Raw genomic sequence first — 20290 nt, forward strand, 5'->3', positions numbered from 1 at the left:
GCATCGGGCTCCCTGCTCAGCGGGAAGCCTGCTTCTCCCTCTCCCACTCCTCCTGCTTGTGTTTCCTCTCTCGCTGTCTATCTGTCAGATAAATAAATAAAATCTTTAAAAAAAAAAAAAGAAAGAGTTAGGAAAGAAAGTAACTAATTGGAGCCTGACTTAATGGAAAAACAAAGATAATGTGGTTTTGTTCCTATTCCCTACCAATTTTCAGTTTTAAGCATTAGGCAGGACTCTATCAGGCACTTTTCAAAACCACAATTATCATTTTTTACTTTTTTTTTTTAAAGATTTTATTCATTTATTTGACAGAGAGAGAGAACAAGTAGGCAGAGAGGCAGGCAGAGGGAGAGGGAGAAGCAGGCTTCCCGCCGAGCGGGGAGCCCGATGCGGGGCTCGATCCCAGGACCCCGGGATCATGACCTGAGCCGAAGGCAGCGGCTTAACCGACTGAGCCACCCAGGCGCTCCTTTTTTTACTATTATTAAGGTAAAATTGTGATAAGCTCTTTTTTTGGTAGAGTATTTTTTAAAATTATATTCTCCTTAGCCTTGACAGTCACATTTAGATTTCTAGAGTGGAACCAAAATATATTCATGCTGAATCTGAGGTTGTTCAAAGAACAGAACTTCCCAACTGGGTCAGTGGGAGAGGGAGATAAAGATGGGAGAGAGAACGGAGGAAGGAGTACTTCACTTCTGTGGCTACTCCTTTCTCTCAGCTCTCCTCAAACGAGGTTTAAACCTAAAATTCTAGCTCTAAGAGGACTGCCTGGGTCTAAAAGTCCCTGGAAACACAGGGAAGTTGCACATGCCTCTGTGCCTGGTTATACCCTTGGGAGTTAACTCATGACTGAAACAGACTTTACAGAGCTTTTTTCACTCTTTCTTCTCCTCCTCCTTTATTTTTGCTATTCAGCTCCTTTAATGACACATAATGAGATTCAAAGTCCATCCTTGATCTTTACGGAACGTAGAAGTACAAGTATCTTTGACATAATTTTTCCTGACCATTTCCTCTATTTGGGGGAAACAACCTCTTTTCTAACATTGTGTGTGTGTGAATATCTTGTATCACTTGACTAATCTATAAGCATCAGCACATATTTAAGCCTTATCTACCATCTATTTTCATATTTTTATCCATGAAAGGATGGCCATGTTTGCTCTGCCACATGTTGATTTTATGCCCCTAGAAACAATTATGTTGCTTAGAGGAAAAGGAATAAGAGAATAATTTTGATGAAAACAGGTATCAGATATAACTATTTGGCATGAAATAAAAATTTAAGTAATTCTCACATTTAAAAATTACATATGAAATGAAAAATGTTGATGCATAAAGTAAATATGACAAAATAGTCACATTATAGACTACATATGTGAATTCCAATATTTACTAGATGATTCCATGGTTTAGATATTTACACCTTCTAATTCAGTAGGTGTTTTAATAGGAATGAAATGAGGAAAAAAGAAGAAGGTAGGAAAGAATCAATAATGTATTGTTGAACATCTCAGTGTGTCAAGCACTATGCTGAGGGCTTGTATACATATTATCTCATGTAATATTCATAACCACTACCTATGGGAGTATCACTTCCTATTTCAAAGCAAGGAATCTGAATCTCAGAGAGGTTCAACCATTGGCCTAGATCACAACCCTTGTAAGTGATTAGATTTGAGCCCAGGTTTATTATACTTTGAGCCACCTGTTAGATCAGAAGTTTAGTATAAAAAATACAGGTATTAACATAAATGTTTCCTGAATAATACATAAACCTATATATGTGATTTTTGTTTAATATCAATATGAAAAGTATTAACTAATCAGCTGAAGTGCCTGCCATTCTACTAGAAACAAAAAATTTATTAACAAAAAGCCACTTCTATATATGAATGGATATAAAAGAAAGACTAAATAGTAATAATAGAAATATTATGCATATAAATACATACTGGCATAAGACAACAGTTGGCCTAATTCACACCATTTCCCCTAGTGGTCATGTTTGTGTGACAGCCCTATCTTTTGTTACATGAGTGACCTGAGCTGCACCCATCGCATTCTCTGCTTGGATCCAGAAGTTAGCTGGAGTCAAGTTGTCACATGGCAATGACCTAAATACAATTGTCACCGGGTCCTGCTGTTGAGGCCCCAGGAACTACTTGCCTCAGTCTTTCTCAAGATTGGGTCTGTCAGAATGTCCAGGCTCCTCAAGACCATCCTCAGCTTTATGATGCACTAGAAGAACCCACAGGACTCAGAAGTGCTATTTTACTCATGATTACAATTTATTACAGTGAACGGACACATTAATATCAGCAAAGGGACAAAGCTCAAAAAGCCGGGTCCAGGAGAAACCATGTATGAGTTTCCAGGGATGAATGATCTTCCAGTAGAAGTACATACAGACATGCCTAATTTTTCCCAGAATGATGTGTGATGATATGTGTGAAGTGTCAGCAACCAGAAAAGCATGCTCCATGAGTTTTGCTCCACAGAGTTTTTATTTGGACTCTGTAACTTAGGCATGCAGTGCTTACATAACTGACCTCAGCTACTCGGACTCCAGCCCTTCCCCTGTCCCAGCTCCCCAGAAAAAACAGATGGGTGTTCACCATGAAACACATTGTTAAATTAATCTCATCAAAGTAGTAGTACAGCATGGCCCAAGGTCTAGGCATATAAAACTCTCCTATCAGGCAGAATATTCCAAGTGCTCAGAGGTTATCTCCCAAGAGCGGGTTAAGGACCATTCCTAAAGATAGGTCTTTATTTGCAATGTATGGAGTTTGAGCAACCCAAGCCTGCTGAGCTAATCTTTTCCTGCCCAGTCAGAATGTATCTTCTCAATAGATTTCACTTCTTAGTTAAATAATTTAAGATCATTTCATTTACTTGTAACAAAATAAAGCACAACAGACATGTGGGTCTATTTTGTTATTACTTTGTAAACACTATCTGAATGTAACAATTTACAGTTCAGTGCCCTTCCACTCCTACTCCATGATAAGATCCACATAAGTGACCAAAAATAAATTTATGCTTTACTGATGAGAGTGTGCATTTTCAGGGAGACCTAATTGTATTTGATGTGAAAAGATGTTTTATAGACTTTTGACCAATTGATATCAGTAAATGATGAAGGTAGACACAGCTGAATATTGTTGATAAACAAACATATATTCATACATGCATAAATGAATAGAGCCATTTCACCTGGACCACTGTATGCCTATATCCAAAAATAACAAAAATGGAGATAGACTAAAAATATTTTTACCATTTTTAACTTTGCATTAAGGGGACAATCCTATGCACATCAATTGAGGTGAAAGAAGCATTGAGTATTATATTGCAGTCAGAAATGTAGAAGAGCACAAATCTACCTTGAAACATTACTAGCATATCATTACTTCATCAACAGATATACCTACACATCTGCTAGAATCTTAGGGTCCCTTAGCCTCAAGTATCACACAGCTATCAAGGAAATTTACATCATGAAGGTTTTAGTCTTGAGCAAATAAAAAGGCAAAATCTCCCATTTCATGCCAGGACCAACCCAGGTCTTCATTTATTATCATGACTTTTAATCTCAGAACAGTTGGATAGTGTTTTACTGAACACTTTTCGCCTTGGGGAAAGAGCTCTCAAAACATTTTATGACACACAAAAAAGCTATAACATTTTACTTTGAAATACTAAATACATATCCTATGGTTTAAAATTTGTGATTGCTGGATACCCACTGATACCAATAAAACGGAAGTAGAAAAGGCCTAAAATAAAAGCACATGGTACAGATTACTCTTTACTCCAATTGAGACACACGCACACTGTTGAGCACCGTCAGGCTTGCTGAAAATTACACATAATCATGGCGTAAAATATTCTCAAAATGGCTTTCTGCACAGGCTGTAGAGGGATCCCAAGGCAAAGGCAGGTTCTCAAGGTGTATCCTGTGCACCCCTGAAACCTCTGTATACAGAATGACCCATCACTTCTAGAGCCAGATAAACCACTACCTCTGGTTTCCATGTTTCAGGTAGGAAAAATTTCACAGGCTGAAGGGGAAAAATCCCATCTCAGGACTAGTCTATAGTGTTCACATTCTTTGATGGTTATCTTATGGGTGGAAACAGCAAGCCAAACAACAGGAACAGAGAGGAGAGTGGGAAGGGAAGAGGAGTTGACCAGCAAAGGTGGAGTGAGTTACCTCCCTGAAGATTGGCTAAGAGCCCACCACACTAAAATATCTAAAAATGCCAAAGTACCCTTGGACCAGAGCAGCAAAATCATGATTATCAGTACTGGTGGGAACCACATAAAACTGACACAATATCTAAAAGTTTTGCCATTTTATTCAGAAAATCTAATTAGATGTTCCCAATATCTCCAGAAACAAGGTGAAGTAATTACAATTTTATGTGTAATCTGTTTCTCTTTCATTGCCTTCATAAAAACACTATTGTGATTATTTTCCACCTCTACTTGTCAAAGGTGAGAAGACAGTTCCCATTCTTTTTTATTTCCTATGACAGCATAATGATTTCCACTTCCTTAATTACTTAGTTTAATTCCAAATACATATCCCAAAGGCAATGACTACTGTTTCAGTCCAACTTTAAATCTGCTTGGAAAACTCTGCTCTTAACAATTTTCATGTGTAATAAAATTATTTTCAGTACATAGCATAAAAGAATCACTCTCCCCAAGTTATTTGTTTTATTCAGTACAAAGTTGGGGCTATCCGTTACTCTTAACCTTTGTTCATAAACCATATCTGCTCCACCAACAAATCTTGGTGGCTTTATCTTTAAAACTCATCCAGAATCCAACCACTTTTCACCACCTCTGCTGCTTACTGCCTTGGTATAAGCCACCAGTCTCTTGCCTGGATGACTTCAACAGCCTCCTAACTTAAATCCCTCCTTGTGGCCTAACCCCTCTTCAGTCTCTTCTCAACAAAACAGCTTATTTGCTCTCTTTCCTGTCCATTTCCCCCATTAGGATACAAGCACCATAATGCAGGGATTATTTCTTCTGTTTTGTTCACTGCCACATTCTCAGTACCTAGAACATTGCCAAGTAGATAAACAGCATGTTAAAATATTTAATGAGGGGCTCCCGGGTGGCTCAGTAGGTTGAGCGTCCGTCCAGCTCCTGGTTTCGGCTCAGGTTATATCTCAGGGTCCTGAGATACAGCCCTGCATCAGGCTCTGAGCTCAATGTGGAAGTCCCTTTCCTTCTGCTCCTCCCCCTGCACACATACCCACTCTTACTCTCTCTAAAATCAATAAATATTGGGGTGTCTGGGTGGCTTAGCTCGGTTTAAGCATCTACCTTCAGCTCAGGTCATGATCCCAGGGTCTTGGGATTGAGCCCGCCATTGGGCTCCCTGCTCAGTGTGAAGTCTGCTTCTCCCTCTCCTTCTGTGCTCTCACTCTTGCTCTCTCTCAAGTAAATAAAAAAAAAAATCTTTAAAAATAAATTAAAAGTAAATAAATGAATAAAAATCTAAGTGAGAAAAATATTTAATGAGTATATGTATGAATAAATAAAGCATATTTCTAAAAGGAACATTGACAAATATTATCAAAATGTTTATTAACCTGCATAAACTTTGCTAGATCTATATCTATGTTATCAATGAATTAATAATTCTATTAATAAATTAATAAAGGTTATTCTTTGTGAAATGATTTTCCTTTGTAATCTTTTAGTTACATATTTGGAAATAATGAGTTTATCAATATGCTTAGGATTACCAAACTAAAGTGGTTTTAGAAAATAACAGAAGAATGATTTGGGGGTGAATTATTACATTTTCCTTTTCCTCTTTGCTTTTTTTTGTCCTCATCTTAGTTCATTAATGGTCCCACTAAAGTGTGTACAAGGAAACGGATGGGAGTAAAATGCATTCATGAAAGAACTTTTATATTATCTTTTAGCACTGTTGATGGGGAAGACATCTGAAGAAGGGCGTAGCCACAAAAGAGATACTTTATGACTCTGAAGATGTCAGAGTAATCATTAGCATAGATTATTAAAAGAAAGCATGGAAAATCAAAACTGTCCCTGTCAAAGAGTGTATGAATCTAACGTGGTATTAAAACAAAATGTTTAATGGAATGTATTATGGGTTCTTCTCCCCTTCTCCTTCAAGATGTGGAAATTTTAAACCCCTGTACTTCAAATGTAATCTTATTTGGAAACAGGATCTTTGGAGAGGTAATCAAGTTAAAATAAAGTCATCAGGGTGGGTCTTTATCCAATATGACTAGTATCCTTATATAAAGGGGAAATTTGGACATAGACACAGACAGAACAGAGGCAGGATCTGCACTAATACGGCTGCAAGCCAAGGACTGTCAGGTACTTCAGGCCACCACAAGAAGCTAGGAAGAGGCAAGGATGGATTCTACCCAGGGTGTCAGAGGGAGCATGGCTGTCTAGCCATGAGGACCTTGATATAATAAATTACCCATCTTAAGCTGCCCAGTATGTGGTACTTTGTTATGGTAGCTTTGGCAAATGAATACAGAATCTAAATAATGTTTTATAATACCTTTCAAAAATTCTTCTAAAAAGTGAGAAGATGCTCATAGCATGCCTGAGGTCATCCAAAAGACAATATTTAAAATGTTTAGTGCCTATCCTTAATAGCCCCAAAGATCTAAGTCTGACAGATGGAGAAAGGACTGTTTTTTGCATATTGAAAGAGCAGCTCCATTTATAGGAACACTAAACGATGACTATTTGAGACCTATTTGTTTTTCCCTAAGGACTTAGTGTTAAACCATATATTTATTTCACAGCAAATACCATAAAGATTGAATCAAGGGAATTTAAATACAAATATAACACTGTATTCCATTTGATGAAATGAGAGAAAATGTAAAATTACAAAATTTTGAAACCAATGATAATGTCAAGATTACTTACACTATCTTTTTCTAATTAAAAATCTAACTTCTGGAGCACATGGATGGCTCAGTCGGTTAAGCAGCTGCCTTCGGCTCAGGTCATGATCCCAGGGTCCTGGGATTGAGCCCCACATCAGGCTCCCTGCTCCATGCGGAGTCTGCCTTTCCCTCTCCCTCTGCCCCTCCCCCACTTTTGCTCATGTGCATGCGTGGTCTCTCTCTCAAATAAATAAAATCTTTAAAAAAAAATCTAAGTTCTTGTGAAAATTTTTTGAAAAACACATCTTTAAGTTGTTCTCTTTGGGGACCATGGTGGCACCATACAATTATCATAGTCTATATATCTTGCATGAAGTTCAGGAATTTGCTAAGATAAATAAATTTTAAAATGTGAAAGAACTAACATCTTTATAACTGTCAACTTTTAAAATATTTATCCCAACATAAATTCTTTACTCAAAAATGAAGACTATTCTGTCAGATCTAAAAAATAACAGCAATTAGGTAGGAATTCCCTCAAATTCAAGTCCACCTCATCTCTGCCTTCCTCTTTCACTCCATCCCAAATTTAGGCACATCCAAACTCACCCTTCCTATTTCCTCTGGTCTCAGAGAAGGAGAGGTGTCTCTCCTTTGGTACAAATCTACATGTTCCACCTGTGCTCTTGATTTTCTCTCCCACCTTGCCTCTTTGAGAGTCTGTATCTTTGAAACAACTTTCTTTCCCTTCTTTTGCAGTCTCTTCCCCTCTACTAGTTCTTGATCATTCCTTTCAATAGACACACACTTAAAACTACCCTTTATTAAAAACAGCTCCCACCAGATCCTATGTTCTGTTTTAGCTAATACTCTATCTCATGAACATGTAAGTACATTCAGTGTCCTAACATCCTTACCTCTCATTTACTCACCAGTTTGCTAGAGTCTGATTTCTGTTATAACGTGGCTACTCCCTATGGTGGTCAATGATTTCCTAACTGCCAAATCAAATGGGTTTATCTCTGAGTAATTTCTCAGTCCAAAACTAGACTACTAGCTTTTCCCCAAGCCTGTTGTATTCTCTACCTTTGTGAATGATCGCAATCATTTGCTCACGTCAGAAACCTAGATGTCATTCTTGACTCCTTTTTCTCCAAGAGTCTGATTAATTACTGAGTCTATTCCTACGTATCTTCCAATGTGTCTACTTTTCTCCTACTCCACCTCTAGTGTTACTTGTTCCTGTTCTAATTTATGACAGAGAGAGATACAGAGAGAGACAGAGATTTTTAGGGCCAGGGTGATCATTTAATTCCTTGCCTAAGATTCTTTAATGCCTCCTACTGCCCATACCACAGTATAAGCCCTCTTACTGACTGGCCTTTGACCCATGTTACCAACCCACTCCTGGATCCATATTTTCAGGTATTCTGAACTTCCATGTCCTTTATTTATTTATTTATTTATTTATTTATTTATTTATTTATTTTTTAAAGATTTTATTTATTTATTTGAGAGAGAGAGAGAGCACATGAGAGGGGGGAGGGTCAGAGGGAGAAGCAGACTCCTTGCTGAGCAGGGAGCCCGATGTGGGACTCGATGCAGGGACTCCAGGATCATGACCTGAGCTGAAGGCAGTCGCTTAACCAACTGAGCCACCCAGGTGCCCTCCATTTCCTTTAATGTACCATATTTTTTTCTCATCTCTCAACTTTTAAAAACATTGGTTCCTTCAGGTACCAAATCCCACAGGCATTGCTTAGGCTCTAACTTAAGTGTTTCTTTCTCTGAAAGCCTATTCGGATGCCTTCCTTCAGATTTCCCCTGTGGTTGGTTGTGCTTGTCATGTGCTCCCTGACACCCTGTACTTCCCCTCTCACGGCATCTACCACACACCCTGCTGTAATTGTTTCTTCTGTGAGACTATCAGTTCCAGGATGGCATGGACAATGGGTCTATTCACTACTGTGTCCACAACCCCTAGCACATAATAGGTCCTTAAAAAGTATTTGCCGCATAAATATCCAAAGAAACAAATGGAGCATGAGAGTATATAACACAGTGGTTAATGCCCAAACTTAAGAAGGCTGGAGTTGAAATCTGGGTTTTCATCTACTTGTTATGTGACCTTGAATTTATTAACTCTAAGCTTCGGGATCATAATCTGTAAAATGGTGAAAATAATACTTATATTTGATTCTTGTAGTGAAGATAAAATAAAAGACAAAGTTGCTGAGGCAGAGTAATTGGCACATGGTAAAAGTTCAATAAATGCAATTTAAAAATATTTTTAGCAATGAGTGATGAGAAGCTAGAACTGAATCAGGACCTAACTTTGAAAAAACATTACTTGAAATCAATATGGGGCTAATTAAAAAACAAATACCTTCTTTCATTAATAGGGCAAACAGAAAAGAAAGATTCAGGTATCTTCCTGAAAAGAAAATGAGAGAGTCCATGTCTGATGAAACCCCATTCCTGAAAGGAATTATCAGGTATATAAAATAAATGTAACCCACTAATTTTTGTTAAAGTTACATTACATTATATTGATAATTTGTGATTTGTAATGTTTTACATAATTACAGAAGCATAAAGGCTTCAATTTGAAAACAAAGAAGACATCAAAAAAAAAACACTGCTAATTATATCCACAAGTTTAGAAAATCTACATCTGTGTACTAAAAATGGCATAAAACACATATACACAGAAGATTCTTGGTTTTTTTCCTTGCTTCAGTAGCATTTTTGTTTTAAGAAAAGGTTTTTTTTGTTTTGTTTTGTTTTTGTTTTTTAAAACAGATTGCTTTCTTATTTGCACCCTATCTCTTCCCACGGCTGTCATAATATTTATAAAGAATTGTTATAATAGAATGGAATGCCATCAATAAAAGAGCTTATTATTTTCTTTAATTAGAAGTAAATAGTTTGTTAATTTGCAACTGAGCAAAGCAGCCAAGAACAAAATTAAAATTTTCCCATTAAAAACCCTCCCCAAATTCATCTCCATGAAAAATCATTTAAACATCTCCTAACGCACCCAAGATTGAATGATCTTAGGAGAGAACAATCTATTTTTCTACTTCTCAATTCAACATTCCAGCCCTTCAAACCTGACAGAACCTAGCATTAAAGCGATTTCTAGATATACTCAATTTCCAAAGAAAATTTTGAGAAAATAGATACAAATTTTCTTCTAAATAATGAGTCTTTTAAATTGTCCTTTAAAATAAAAGTTTTATTCTTTTAATTTTCTTAAAAATTTTAAAGAAGGCACTGTAGTAGTAAGATATTATCACGGAATTTAGGATGAAATGGTTTACCATTCCAGTTTAAATCCACAAACATTCCCATGACTACTCTGCAAAAGCGCTCAGACAACTGAGATCCTGCCAAATATTTACAACTTACATTCTAGAAAGTTGAAACTCTTATTTTTTTTCCTGCCAACTTAGCACTTTTGTCCTTTCTTGTTCTTAGAGATAAAATAACTTGGCACATTATGTAGCATAAGAAATAAGTGAATTAAGATTAATATCTTGGTTACTAGCATAAAAAATATTTTCGACATGGGTCATTTTCTTACCATTATTGGTAGATGTCAACAGAAAATTATATGGGAAAAAGAAGACAACCAAGGAATAAAATGCATTTTAACTATTTTAAGTGGTTTGGTTCTGAGATTATCTGAACGATTCCAAAGCACAGAGCTATGTACTACAAGGATTACCAGACAATGAAACGAAATCCCCATGCCAGGACTGAGTTTTCATCATTATATTATAAGTTTGGAAGAAATTCTCATGTGCTTTAAGCCAGACCTCAGAATGAACTTTGGGCCAGTTATGGACTGAATGTTTGTGTGTCCCCCAAATCCATATTGTAGTCTTAACCCTCCAGTGTGATAGTATTTGTAAGTGGGGCCTTTGGGAAGTAATTAGATGTATATGAGGTCATGAGGTGATGCCCCCATGATGGGTCTAGTGTCCTTACGAGAAGAGGAAGAGAGACAGAGTTCTCTCTCTCTCTCTGCCATGTGAGGACCCAGCCAGGAAGAGGACTCTTACCAGGAATCGAATCTGTCAGCACCTTGATCACCTTGATCTTGGGACTTCTCAGGCTTTCAGAACTATGAGGAGTAAATGTTTGTCTCTAAGTCCCTGGTCTACAGTATTTTGTTATAACAGCCTAAGCTGACTAACACAGGGTCTAAATTTGTTGAGTATTTGTTGGACAAAATAAACAAGAAAACATACAAACAACACATCAAACCAGACTCAGTCTGATCCAAGAAATTATAGGGTACCCAATCCCTTCAAAGCTGACAGCAATTATGTCTCCATCTTGGGGGTAGACTAGCTCTTAGTTATAGGATAAACCACTGCCTTGGTTATTTAATAAGCAAGAAGAAAGAGGGAAAGTTGGTTTCAAAAAGTTCTGGGGGATTAAAAAAAAAAACCATGTTGAGACAGGTCAAATTGCTTATTTGTGGGTTATTTCTTCTACTGAGAAATGTTTTTATCCTGAGTACTTAGGATTTCCCTGTGACTGAAAGCCTGGGTGTTGCTGATAAGTGACTGGGAGCCAAGGACCAAAAATTCATGAAGCTGCTTTCATAAAAGACTTAGTAAAACCTTGGGCCTAACATACATCTCTGTGAAGCTTAGCTGACTATGGGTGTACACGCTCACCTGCGTGCATGTGTGTACACATGCCTGCCTGTTGTCCATGTCCATAAGGTGCTAGACTGATGGGACCAAGCACACTCGAGCATCACAGAATGGCTTTGGAAACAGGCCTTCCAATGGAGGCAGTTGGAAAAGTGACACAATGTCCTGATCCAGAGGCCAGATCAAAGATATGAGGTTGACCTTTTTTTCTGTTGCAAGTGAAATATTATCATTCTCACCTCAGAAGTAAGTGAGCACATTGCAATGGTGTGGGAAGTGTGTGTTGCCATTTCAGTTTGGGTGTGCCTGTAAAGGTGACCTCAGTGAGACTGTGAAGCCCTGGATGTGCAGGTTGCATGTGATTTTGTAGGGGTAGGATACAGACAGAAAGAGATGGACAAAGATGGAATGGAGAAATTAAGATAGAGACAGAAAGGGGGTTGGGTGGAGGTATAACGGAGTAGGAGATGGGATGGGAGAAACAGAGATAGTACAGGAATAGGAAAGAGGTAGGAGGAAGAATGAGAAAGATAGGGCTAGAAATGAAAACTCAAATAGGGATGAAGGTGGGCAAAGGGTGGGAAGAGAGAGAGGAATGAGTAGGGAATCATGTGATTAGCTGCTGAGACAAATGCAGACAAACATTGACTGTATAGCGATCCTAAAACTCTGCCACTAGGTAGGGCCATGGCTCAGATTTGATTTTTAAAATGTCTTCCAAATATAAGTGAGTCAGAAAAGGAAAAATATTCTCAAACGAATTTGAGGGTTTTAGCTATGTTTGGCAAGATACTACAATGTCAGTATAAATAAGTTCAGGAGAGCAAGTATAGGTATCATTGTTCTGCTTCAGTTTTTGGTTTTCAAGATGACCCACGAAAAAGAAATCAAAATACATAGGAGAAAACAAACAAACAAAAATCTCTATCAAATTAAGGTTATAATGGAGCAGTTGTGGAGGTAATAAGTTTCTGGGTATTTTCAAAATGATAGCCTTGATGCAAAAATGTGTGAAGTAGGGAAAACATATGGACTTTAGATTCATTTCTGGATTAAAATTTCAGCAGCACCCCTTACCAGACATATGAAGCTGTGTGCTACAAAATAACCTGTGCAAAACACTTGGCACAGTACCAGAAATTAATCATTTTTCCCCATGTGATATCCTTACTATTCTAACAAAATAAGAAAAGATAAAGACTCTTTGCTGCCCTTGCTGTATTAAAATGCACCTCTGTGTAGTACTCAGCACTGTGCTTAGAGCTATTAAGATTTATAAAAAATTACAAGAATCAGCATAGGCCTTAAAGACTTTACATGGTTGTTGGGAAGCTGAGATATACAGTACAAAACAATTTCAGCCATGGTAGACTTCTCCACCTATGCTACAGGTTCTGGAGAAGTGCTAAGATTTTGGATTCTACTTTACTAGACCAGGAAAACCAGAGCAGACAGGGACTCGAAGAGGGGTACAGGGGCAAACGCAACCATGCTTAGAGTATCTGCTGGGGGGCAGGCTCACTGTTTCCCATGTGGTCAGAAATGACTTCGTGAGTGAGGGGCTAGCACTACACATTAAAGGTAGGACTTAGATATTTAGATGGGAAATTACAGGAGTGAGTTTATAAAGCAGGACTAGAAAAGAGAACAGGAAAGGATGCACATTGGTAGAGCCTATTCCAGTAATCAGTTATTACATAAGTATGTAAAGTATCTTGGAGCAATGATAAAACAAAGATAAAAACATTTTTGAAAATCAAAAGTCTTTCACGTACTGTATGCCATGGCTTACATTCAGATTTTCCCTTCTTTTTAAGTATTCAGCACATAGATGTGTGTATCCCAATAACTCTACTTTAAAAACTTTCACAAAGATATTGACTCCTATTTTTAAAAATCTGAAAAAAATTAATTATAAGTTATTTTTTCCAATCAGATTAGAAAACACGGTTAAACTCAGAGTGTTAATAGTGTAAGGAAATGGGCATTCACACAAACTCTTGGTATATATTAAAATTATAAACATGCATATCTGTTGACTATCAACCTACTTCTAGAAATTTATTCTAAGTAGAAATACGCCCAAGGACTTTCAATGTAGTATTTTATATAATATTAAACAACTGGAAACCACTTAAATGACCATCAGTAAGCTACTGGCTAATTTATGATTCATAATATATAAATAATTATAATAAAATACTATTCAGCCATTAAAATTATTATGTACTTCTGTATCTATTAACATGGAAATATATACTGAGTGAAACAGAGGCATACACAACCATTTTTGTGAAATTGTGTGTGTCTGTGTGTAGAAAAATGGTGATCAGCATGTTAGTGATGGTTATATCAGTATCGTGAGATTTATGGTGATTTCTACTTTCTTTACACTGTATAAGAGGTTTATCATTAATATTACTTACAATTAGCACATAATCTTTTTAACAATATGAAAAAACAATAACTCTATTTTCATTTTGGAAAAAAAATAATCTTCCCCAACTAATGACAATTCTGTAGCAAAGTAATGGCCAGCTGGCACCAGCCAAGACAAGAGAAAATGAGCCCCCACCAGGGGCATTTACTGCCTTTTCACAGGGCAGATACTGGGGGCAACCACCGTGTGAGAGAATTCCCTTTTCATCAAGGGGCTTTTGGAAAGAGATTATAGGAGAGATAGTCCCAGTTTATCTTGTGTCTAGATGCATCGTTTAGTCTTCTGTCTTTACGGGACTGTGAGCTTCTCAAGGCCTGGGAAAGTGTCTTACCAACATTTTTGTGTCTCCAAAGCCTAGCTTAGACACGCAGTAAGCAGTTAATTTGTACAATGGGACTGTAATAAATCGCCATGCTTTGTTTGCTCCTGCACTATAAAAGAGGCTTTGGGGAAGTCCCTGATCAAAAACTGCTCATAGGGTTATGTCTGGTTATGTCCTATCGTCTATATTTATTTTTACAAATGCAGTGTTTTTTAGTTCACATATTTTTTCATCTGCATATATATGAGACTAATTTTATTGTAATATTGCCATACTGGGATTTGTTTTCTAGTAGCATTTATGTTCAAAATCATTACAATGTACAAATACACAGTTACCCGGTAACAACCTAATGTTGGTGTGGATAATCTCAGAATGATTAGTCTTTTTAGTGTCCTGCCACCATGGTTACTTTGCTATCGAAGCACCTAAGAGGGGAGTCCAGACACTGCCATGATCTACTCAGACTAAATTCTTTGCTCAAGACAGACCACTCCTTGCTTCTTTCTTTTCCAAATAGTAACAAATGCATAAAAAAAAAAAATTAAGCACAAAGTCTCCTTTCCATATGACATACACCTTAGTACATTAGAAATAATTGAACAAACTATTTCAATCAGAATTCACAGAATTGACATGAAGTAACTGCTCTTGATTCTAGCTATCCATTCATTTCTTCTCAGAGACAATGTTAGCAAATGTCACAGATAAGGAGTTAAAGTGATAGAACTGCCAATATCATTGATTAGTATTAGTGACAAGAGTGCCAGCAGTGTTCCTTTATTACACTTGGCATTTAATGATTTATTGGCTCCAAATAAGTAAACATAGAACTCTAGGTAGTTTGCTTTACCTTGGCCAGATGAGAGTTGATCCATTTTGTGAAAGTACGTTTTTGTACTATCTCTTGCTCATCTAGAAGGAAAAAAAATGAATGAATCTAGTTAGATAACACAGTATAACATGAAGTTGTATCCTAAAAGACATTGGGTTACAAAGTCTAGAAGTAATCATAATATTATTTTATCTTCTAACCCATTTTGCCAATTGTTGTCTTGAAGGAAGTGTCAGTACAACTCCAATTTGACTACTCCTTTAAACATTATCAGCAAATGCTTCAAAATTTTCAATATGTTAGCCCTATGTTTACCTTCATTCACTTATTGAAAGCTCACTATACAATTATACCTCAGTAAAGCTGTTTGGAAAAAGTTCACTGAGACCAACTAAGTGCCAAGTTTTATGTTAGGTGCAGAGATAGACAGAAAACAACAGGGCAATGTCTCCGCCATGGAAAATCTAGAAGGAGAGACAGACAAGCAAGGGCATATGCATAGTAGAGAATTATACGGTAATGTAATAAGACAGAGCTGCGCATGTGAGGCATTACAGGGACTTCACCCAGATTGGATGACCTCCAAAGATCCCACCACCTCTTTTTTTTTTAAATATTTTATTTATTTACTTATTTGACAGAGAGAGAGCACAAGCAGGGGGAGCAGCAGAGGAAGAGGGAGAAGCAGGCTATTTTTAGACCTTTCATGATATGAATGGCCTGTTATATTGAGGATTAGATGACAACTAAATGTAGAGAAAAAAACATAATTTATTGGAAATTATAGAAAGTAAGTTTTAAAATGCTAAAATGACATGCTTTGGTTACAAATTTTAAAAATATTACTCCATTTTGTATGTTTTTTGACCAAGGAAAGATATAAAGGAAAAAATGAAGAATAATTTATTATAACAAAAATGTGATCATTTTGGCAAATAAATGCTAAGTGAAACAATTAGCACAAAAGCAGCTTATTGTCACCTATAATATATAAATTCTGTGCTCTAACATAATATGACTCATAATGTTTTAAAGTCTTCATATTTGCAGTATGGGAACTGATAATGCAAATTTATCTTCTGGTTCCAAATGCTTTTAATTATTTCTAGTAGTGTTGTTTCCCCAGCAAATCAAAGTAATTATTGATTGTTCGGTTTTAAATGACTCAGCAAGCAAATACTCTGGATGAATCTACATGTACGTAATAATCCCTTCATCAAAATTATTAATGTCTTCTTTCCCTACAGAAATATTCCTGGCAAAGTCAGAGTACTGTTTATTCTTTTTTTTTAAGATTTTATTTATTTATTTGAAAGAGAGAGTGCAAGAGAGATCAGGAGCAGAGGGAGGGGCAAAGGGAGAGGGAGAAGCAGACTCCTTGCTAAGCAGGGAGCCTGATACAGGGCTTGATCCCAGGACCCTAAGATCATGACCTGAGCCTAAGGCAGCGCTTAACTGACTGAGCCACCCAGGTGCCCAGGGTACCATTTATTCTTCTGAACCATTTTTTTTTTTCAATTCTAGTATAATTAACATACAGTGTTATATTAGTTTCACGGATACCCAGGCACGGATATTTCTATCTCTATGTCTCTATACAGATCCTATTATATTTTAATTAAACCAATTATTATATATCATCATATGTAATATATACTTATTAACTCATTTAATTCTTGTAGCAAATCTTCAAGCAAGAAATATTATAATGCCATTTCACAAATAAGAAAACCAAGGCACGTGGAAGTTAAGCATTTTTTCCAAAGCCACCCACTGGTAGACCCAAGTGTTCACCTCTACAAGTCAGGTTCTTACACCATTTTACTACTGCCCAAGGAGAGCTCAGAAATCATTATATTAGTCATATCAAATATTAATCATATTAAAATGATAAATTCATAGTTAAATCACCCTGAATTTGACCTTAAAATCTTTAGGTTCTATAAATAAAGTCATGTAGCAGCAGAATAATCTTAACTAATCAAGCTAGATTTGATGAAATTCAGAACTTCTATAATATATAAAATCCAATTCTAATTTTAAAATAGACTATAGGGGGGGCTCCTGGGTGGCTCAGTCATTAAGCATCTGCCTTTGGCTCAGGTCATGGTCCCAGGGTCCTGAGATGGAGCCCCGCATTGGGCTCCCTGCTTGGCAGGAAGCCTGCTTCTCCCTCTCCCACTCCCCCTGCTGTGTTCCTGCTCTTGCTATCTCTCTCTCTGTCAAATAAATAAATAAAATCTTTAAGAAAAAAATAAAAAAAAATAAAATAGACTATAGGTACAGCTAGAGTATATATAAAATCTTAAACTCAATTTGAGATTATGCACAATTTTATTAATGTTGCAAGATATAAATGTTTTAAAATCTTAAATTAGCATAGTGTTGTCATAAATGTAGGTAATAATCTATTGATATTACCTCCTGATTTTATATTTTTACTACTCCCACCTTTAATGAAACAATACTGCTATTATAACAGTTTCCTCTGATGATAAATCTCTGAGTTTATATTTAGACTTTGGCTAAAGGGCCTTTTTTTAAAAGTTCAAATTATGCGGGTTTTTTTGTAGCATTCATTATATATGTATCTAAGTTTCAAATTCTCTACATGTTTCCTTTTATATTATGGCTGCAAAAGCAGAGTTTATTAGGTCCTAGGAGTCTACTTTTTATATCATCAGACACAGCCAACTGAATTCTAAGTAAATATTTTTTGATTTTACTTACTATATTCCCCAAATAAAGAAAAATTCCTAAAACATATCAGCAAATATTCATTTTTTTGATACAAAAATCTAAATAATTTAGCCCAGGATTTGGTAATTAAATCTGATACCAATAGCATAAAATGTTTCAGTCATGGAAGTAATATAAAACATGCGATGAATGTCTACCACATTGCATTAAAACAACATTATGAACAACAGCACTGCTTTATAAAGCTGTTGATGAAGAGCTGACCTAATCTACATGATATAGGTTTATAGTTCTTGTGAATATGTAGTTATATTTGAGAAAGCATTATTTAAGTATATTTAACTGTTAATCTTAGAGTGATTTTTCTATCTTATACTTTTCAGAACAACAACATGGTCTTACCAAGTGTCCACATGTATGCATGCTAAATATTTCCACTAAAATTGTAAAAAGAGTAATTCATTAAGACATTTAGCTGAACATATATGTTAGTTGTAAACACAGAGAAGTTTGTCTATGTCATACACGTAAACTTAGGTCTCCAGTTCTAGGACTCACAGAGAATAAGAAGTTAATCCTGTTTATAAATCTTAATCCCTAATTTCTATTAATGCAAACTAAAATCCACCTAGTTCTTAAGCCAGTCAGTTGGAGGTCATCCTTGGGTCTTTACTTATCCTCCTCCCCCACAACAAATTCATAAGGAATTGTTGTTGGTTTTATTTCCCAAATATCTCATCTCAATCAAGATCAATCTAGTGAAGACACCATCATCTTTTGGATGCTTGTTCATTTCCACCACTAGAATCTCAGTTTTAGATGAGATGGCGTGGACCACATCTGACTTACCATCACTGTTTTATTCATTATTGCTTAGTAGATGCTTAAAAAGGAAATGAATGGATGCATTTGCTAAGGAAGTGCTAGAGACTAAAAAACAGGCCCTGCTCTAAGGAACTGATAATAAATGGAAGAGACAAGTATGTAAATAATAGCTCAAAGCACTGTGTCAGCTACTGTAATGGAGGAACATGTAAAACGTTGAGGGAATATAAATACAGGAGCAAGTAATTCTCTTATAGGGAAATGGAACAGGCTGGAAGATTCAGAAAAGCTAAAAAAGGAGGTGCCATTACATCAAACATCAGCAAATAAATAGAAATTCTCAGGTAGACAAATTTTTAGGAGAAAGAGGCAGTCTTTTAAAAGCATGGCATGATATATTAAAGTGACAGTAAAAATCTGTTTCGGCTGAATTATAAAGTAGAGAGGGTTAAGAAGGCTTAACAAGGAAGTAAGCCTAGAAAACAGGTAACAATCAGGTTATTAAAGTCTTTGAATAGCATGCCATGGAGTTTGGTCTCTATCTATGGACAATAGGGAGCCACCAACAATTTTGGACAGGACAAAGACATGATCATATGAGACCTGAGACACAGAAATATATATTCCAATGGTGGTGTAGAGGCTTAATTGAAGGGAGAAGAGGCTGGGAGCAGGGAGGATATTTGGGTATATACTAGCAGAACACATGTTAAAGGTAGGGATGAATTCTGTTCTCAGGATGTGCTAAGAGGGACATGAGATGGCTGCACAGTGCATGAGATGCATGAGGTGCATGAGACGGCTGCACGGTAACTATCAGAAGTAGACCGACAGGAGTTAGGGGTGTTTTCTAGATGTTTATCATAGGTAACTGCATAATGATGTCACTAACCAAGGAAGGAAAGAGAAGCAGCAGGCTCCAGATGCATTGCAAATGTATCATGAAATGTCTGGGTAAGATGGCAGCATCAGCACAAAGGAGAGGTGAGAATTCAGAAGCTAGATTGGGAGGTGGGTGCTCCACAGATAAGAACCTGTAGTAGGCTGCAATTTAAGGCCAGGTTTTGATCCAGGTATTACTGGGCAAAGGCAGCTCAAACTCTCCTCTTCTCTAAACTTGAATCTTGATTTCTTTCTAAAGGCCAGACTGTATGAGGGGAAAAAAAAGAAAACTAGTTATGGAAATCAAGTTCTTCACCCTTGAGGTCTCCATCACTGGTTCCGTTTCAAAGGCAGTTGGTCCAACAGACCCAAGAGTTGGAAGCCGTTAGGCCTTAAGAAAGGTGTTATATGCAAACAATGAATCATGGAACACTACATCAAAAACTAATGATGTAATGTATGGTTTGACATAATAATAAAAAAAATTAATTTTTAAAAAAGGGTCTATACAGGAAGCCTATTGTACAAGCATGGTCCCGGGTAATGTTGTTATAAGAAACAATCCCAAAATCCAAGGCACTATCCCTCTCTAGAAATGAGTGAAAGATGAAGGGAGCTGGCTCTGACATTCAATTTCTTTATTTCTTTGTCCTGTGATATATTTTTAAGGTATTTTGCCATTTCATGATAAGATCATGACACATG

At 36.6% G+C, this 20290-nt stretch overlaps 1 protein-coding gene across 2 annotated transcripts in view; it reads right to left on the minus strand.

Annotated features, from left to right (window-relative positions):
• The window catches only part of SYNE1 (spectrin repeat containing nuclear envelope protein 1), a 429147-nt gene that overhangs the window by 343205 nt on the left and 65652 nt on the right, over window positions 1-20290 (minus strand). For both annotated transcript variants that reach the window (XM_081829165.1, XM_081829163.1), the window contains exon 3: window positions 15197-15258. In XM_081829165.1, the coding sequence (XP_081685291.1) occupies window positions 15197-15258 (62 nt within the window). The remainder of the gene's footprint in view (window positions 1-15196; window positions 15259-20290) is intronic.

This window comes from Leptonychotes weddellii, chromosome 8 (assembly GCF_054177405.1).
Source record: "Leptonychotes weddellii isolate Sample4059 chromosome 8, ASM5417740v2, whole genome shotgun sequence".
In the NCBI taxonomy this organism is placed as follows: domain Eukaryota; kingdom Metazoa; phylum Chordata; class Mammalia; order Carnivora; family Phocidae; genus Leptonychotes; species Leptonychotes weddellii.